General features: G+C 39.7%; 1 protein-coding gene across 1 annotated transcript; it reads left to right on the top strand.

Moving 5' to 3' along the window:
* The first annotated feature begins 382 nt into the window (after positions 1-382).
* Positions 383-1550, top strand: LOC110788454 (uncharacterized). The gene is made up of 2 exons (XM_021993099.1): positions 383-1202; positions 1309-1550. Exons 1-2 carry the CDS (start codon positions 383-385, stop codon positions 1548-1550), a joined length of 1062 nt encoding a protein of 353 aa, XP_021848791.1.
* Positions 1551-5563: the final 4013 nt, after the last annotated feature.

A 5563-nucleotide genomic window follows, 5' to 3' on the forward strand; every position in this document is an offset into this window, starting at 1 on the left:
TTGTTGGTTTCAGTCATCATATCTTTATGATAATAAATATATTTACTTGTCATATGTAATCACGCACTCTTCATGTTGCCCAAAGTACTGAATTATTTATCAACTTTGTTAAAGAGCAAAAAATCAAAACCCTCCCTCGAAAGATAGGGCAGCCGCTTTCTCGAAAGACAGAAAACTTCTCCGTCATCCCGGACGATAACCTCCGGCATGGCCGATGACCTTGCTCTCAAATGTTCTGCGCTGCAAATCGCCGATGAAGAAGGTGGGATTATCGATTTAGGCGAGATTGATTGCTCGGAGACTGACAATAGTTTGGACCTTTTGCTGGTAGGGAGACTTTTAACAGAAAGACCCCTACAATTTTGACGCTTTTAAACGGACTATGATGAAAGTATGGGCTCCTGCCAATAATATGGTGATTAGGGTTATTGGACCGAATCTCTTTGCTTTCCAGTTCTTCCATTGGAGGGATAAGGAGAAGGTGTTAATGGGGCGCCCGTGGTGTTGGGAGAACCATCTGGTGGTGTTAAAGGAGGTTGCAGGAGATGAACAACCGGAAAATGTTATCCTTGACCGATCGCCGTTCTGGGTTAGGGTTTGCAAATTACCTTTCAATTGCAGGTCCAACGCTTATGTGAAGGCGCTTACGGCAGGCGTTGGTGAGTTTCTTGACATTGAGGAGGACGTGTTAGGGCTTGATCGTTATCGACAAATCAAATTAATGATCGATATAACTAAACCTATACGGCGTAACCAGAAGTTGAAGGATAGGAGAGGGAGGGAAGTGATGGTCGAATTTAAGTACGAGAGACTCCCTTATTTCTGTCTCGCGTGTGGGATTATTGGACATTCGGAGAGGGACTGCTTGAATGTGCCAGAAGAAGACAAGAAAAAGGAGTTGGGATGGAGCCTGAGCTTGCGAGCCTCGCCAAGGAAAGGACGCTCAAAAGAAATGGAGGAGCTTGCCACGATCTCGAAGGGCCGGACACAACTATTTGTGACTAGGGAGCAAGCTAGCTCCCCTAAAGTAGACCAACCTGGTTTACAAGTGATCAACTTGGGCCAGGCAGAAGATAAGGTAGAAGGGAGCAAGGCCACCTTCGCGGTGGTTATGGGTCAACAAGCAGTGCAGAAGGAGGAGCCACGAAGAGTAGAAGAGGTCACTGCAGGTACTGATGAAAATCAAGTGGCACTTGCCCTGGGTACTCTACTTGGAGGAGTTTCGGGAACAAGTAGTACAGCGGCAGAAGAGGTGCAACATGCTTCCAATACCATTGCAAATGACTCCCTTACATTTGTAATGGGCAGTACTGAGGATTCAGGGAATCTGGGGGGGTAAGAAGTGGAAGCGGGCAGGTAGGGCGGGTAAAGGAATATCAGGAGATGGAGTTCTAGGAGGGGATCAAAAGAGAGGTTTGGATGCAGTTGATATGGAGATTGAGGATGGCGAAGGAGGGAATGAGAAACGCAATAAATTATCTTCTCACGTTACTCTACAGCCTAACAAATCGGCGGAGGTTGGGGATGCCCAACCCCACCGGTCCCAATGAATCTGCTTGTTTGGAACTGCCGGGGGATTGGCAACCCCTGGACAGTTCGTCAGCTCCGTAGGTGGAGCACAATGTATGCCCCTGATATGGTAATTATATCAGAGACTAAAATAAATAAAACTGCTGTCGAAGACTTAAAAGAACGTCTTGGTTTCCCCAGAGCTTTTGGAGTTGCCAGTAGAGGGAGAGAAGGAGGTTTATGCTTATACTGGAAAGAAGAGGTGGACTTTACGTTAGTCTCTTTCTCCCAAAATCACATATGCGGCAATGTTGCTAGGGAGGGTGGAGCTTCATGGAGGTTTGTAGGAGTTTATGGATGGCCCGAAACTGAGAACAAGTACAAGACTTGGAACCTAATTCGTTATCTCTGTGAGGATACTGATCTTCCAATTTTTCTGGGAGGTGACTTTAATGAAATTTTGAGCTACGAGGAAAAGGAAGGAGGGGCAGATACGGTTCAGCGTGAAATAGCTCCCTTTATAGCTGCGATAGATGATTGTGGATTGCGAGATTTGGGCTACGAGGGGCAGTGGTATACGTGGGAGAGAGGCACCAACCCAGCAACCCATGTACGCGAGAGGTTAGACCGTTGTCTTGTGTCCCCTTTATGGTCTGCTTTATTCCCGAATGCTAGTGTTGAGCACCTGGTCCGATACAAGTCTGATCACACAGCCCTTTTAATTCGGAATAAACCCGGGAACCATAGGAAAAAGAAGAGTAAAAAGGGATTCAAATTCGAAACATGCTGGTTACGGGACGAAACTTGTGAGGAGGTTGTTAGAGGTGCTTGGGACTCGTGGGAGGGGGCGGTAATGGTGGATAGATTGGAGTCTGTAGCTCGTGGGTTGCTAGGTTGGAGTCGCGAGAAATATGATGATTTGGGTAAGCAAATAACTAAAGCAGAGAAAGCCCTAAAAGCAGCGCAGCAACTCCCTATTTCTGACGTCAGTTGTGAGGAATGCTCAAACTTAGAAAGGGTGTTGGACGATTTGAACGCGAAACATGAGGCCTACTGGTATTTAAGGTCTCGAGTGTCGGAGGTACGTGATGGAGATAAAAACACCAAATACTTTCACCACAAAGCTTCCCAACGCAAGAAGAGAAATAACATTGTTGGCTTGTTTGATTCGAATGGGGTTTGGCAGACCGAGGAGGGAAAGTTGGAGGATATTGTTGCAAGCTATTATGGGGATTTATTTACATCCTCAAACCCTACGGATGTGCATATGGACGAGGTTTTACAACATGTAAAACAAGTTATTTCAGCAGATGATAATGCAGAGCTCTTGAGGCCCTTTACGAAGGATGACATCTATGCCGCTCTACAACAAATGCACCCCTGTAAGGCTCCAGGACCGGACGGTATGCACGCTATTTTTTATTTGCGATTCTGGCACATTTTAGGAGACGATGTTGCTTTGCTTGTTAGTAATATTTTACATGGTAGTGTCTCCCCTAGCCATGTTAATAATACTAATATTGCTTTGATTCCAAAAATCAAGAATCCAAAAAATATGGCAGATTTTCGTCCCATTAGTCTGTGTAATGTTCTTTACAAATTGGCATCGAAGGCCATTGTGATGAGGCTAAAGGAGATTCTTCCTGGAATTGTTACAGAAAATCAAAGTGCATTTGTACCGGGGAGATTGATCACAGATAATGCCCTTATTGCTCTAGAGGTGTTCCATACTATGAAGAAACGATGTCGAGGGCGTAGAGGTTTGATTGCAATGAAGCTTAACATGAGTAAGGCATACGACAGAGTGGAGTGGGGCTTTTTGCGGAAACTCTTACTCACTATGGGGTTTGATGGTAGATGGATTAATCTGGTAATGAACTGTGTGTCCACTGTTTCTTACTCTTTCATTGTTAATGGTGGACACTACAAGAAAAAGGCAAATTTCCGACCGTCAATAATAGTCGACAAAAGAGCATTTTTTGTCGCAAAATTTTTTACCGACTAAAAGTAGTCGGAAAAGGGTGGTCGGAGATGTCCTGGTCGGAGTTTAGGAAAATTCCGACTAAAACGTAGTCGGTAAAAACTTACGACTACATTTCCGACTATAAATAGTCGGAAAATTACCGACTAATAAGTCGTAAATTACCGACTAAAAAAGTAGTCGGAAAATTACCGACTACTTTTTTAGTCGGTAATTTACGACTACTATATTAGTCGGAAAATTCCGACTACTTTGTTAGTCGATAAGTTTCCGACTAAAATAGTAGTCGGTAAAACCATTTTTAAAAATTAAAAAAAAAAATTGAAACCAGTAACTGGACATTCCAGTTACCCGTTTTCAGTTTGTCAATCTTCAATTTCCAACCAAACAAAAATGCAATTATTTTAATAAAAATAACTTTTCATATTATTAATCCACAAATAAAATAAAACCCAAACTTATATCATAGAGTTATTACAAAAATAACAATACTTGTACCAACAACTTAAATCTAATAGAGTCGAAAAAATTATAATACTTTCATCTAATCTAAAACAAAAATTAGACAATATTTGGTTGGAGTTCCTCATTTCAAATATTCGCTTGAGATCTTCTATCGCCTACAACCACATAAAAAATAAAATTATGAAATATCATATTCAATAACGAAAATTAAATATGAAAAACGAACAAAAAACGAAAATTAGTTTAAAAACCAAAATCACAATAAAAAAACGAAAATCAAATTTAAAAACGAAATCAAAAAATCAAAAAACGAAAATTATATAAGAAAAACGAAATCAGATTAGAAAACGTAAATTAAAAAAAAAGCGAAAAAAATTAAAAAAACGAAATCAGATTAGAAAACGACAATTAAAAAAACACGAAAAATAAATTAAAAAAACGAATTAGTTTAATAATTAAAAATCAAATTTAAAAACTAAATCGAATTTAAAAACGAACATCAAATTAAGAAAAACAAGAAATTAAAATCAAATACCAAATCGGATTTAAAAAACGAAAATCAATTTTTTTAAAAAAACAAGAAATTAAAATCAATTACCAAATCAAATTAAATCCAAAAAAACACAAATTTTATGAACAAAATTTGACGAGAAAAGATTAAAAAAACCCAAAAAAAAACTCAACAATTTTGATGATCATCTACGGTATCATTTAGAAGTCGAAGTCGATGATAATGAAGGAGATCGGTGAGGTGATGACGATTTGAAGAAGAGAGGAATGATAGATCTATGGTGCAAAGAATTAGAAAGGAGAGAGAAGGAAGAGGGAGGAGAGAGAGAGAGAAGGAAGAGAGGAGAGAGAAGGCAGAAGGGGAAACGACGTGAAGAGGGAGGAGAATAGGTTAGGTTTTTTTTTTGTGTGCCTTATGTACTCCGTGAAAGCCCAAAGCCCAAAGCGAATACCGACCACTGAATTTGTTTTAATAAAAAAAATCACCGACTACTAAATTAGTCGGCATTTATTGAAATTTCCGACTAATTTAGTAGTCGTTAATAACTTTTATTATTTTTTAAAAAATACCGACTACACCATTGGTCGGAAAGACATTTTTAAAAAATTGTGGGATTTTTTTTTTTCGAGATTTTACCGAATACTTTTGTAGTCGTTAAATTAACGACCAACTTTAAAGTAGTCGGTAAAACGGTAAATTCCGACTACATTTACTAGTCGGTAAAATGTTTAGTCGACAAAAGTAGTCGGTAAGTTTTTTCGAATATTAGTTTTGGTCGACTTAATTCACGACTATTAAGTAGTCGTAGTTTACCTGCAAAGTGGTCGTAAATTACCAACCACTTAATTTTAGTCGGTAAAAACTAATATTAACGACTACCATTTTATTAGTCGGTAAAATACAATTTTACCGACTACTTTTGTTACGGTCGGAAAATTCAGTAGCTAAATCACCGTTTTCTTGTAGTGGGAGTGTGTGGGTCGGTGGTTCCGACTAGAGGGTTGCGCCAAGGGGACCCTTTGTCCCCGTATCTTTTTATCTTGGTTGCAGATGCTTTCTCTTGTATGTTACAGGCCAAGGTGAGAGAGAGGGAACTA

Source organism: Spinacia oleracea, chromosome 4 (genome assembly GCF_020520425.1).
Source record: "Spinacia oleracea cultivar Varoflay chromosome 4, BTI_SOV_V1, whole genome shotgun sequence".
Lineage (NCBI taxonomy): Eukaryota > Viridiplantae > Streptophyta > Magnoliopsida > Caryophyllales > Amaranthaceae > Spinacia > Spinacia oleracea.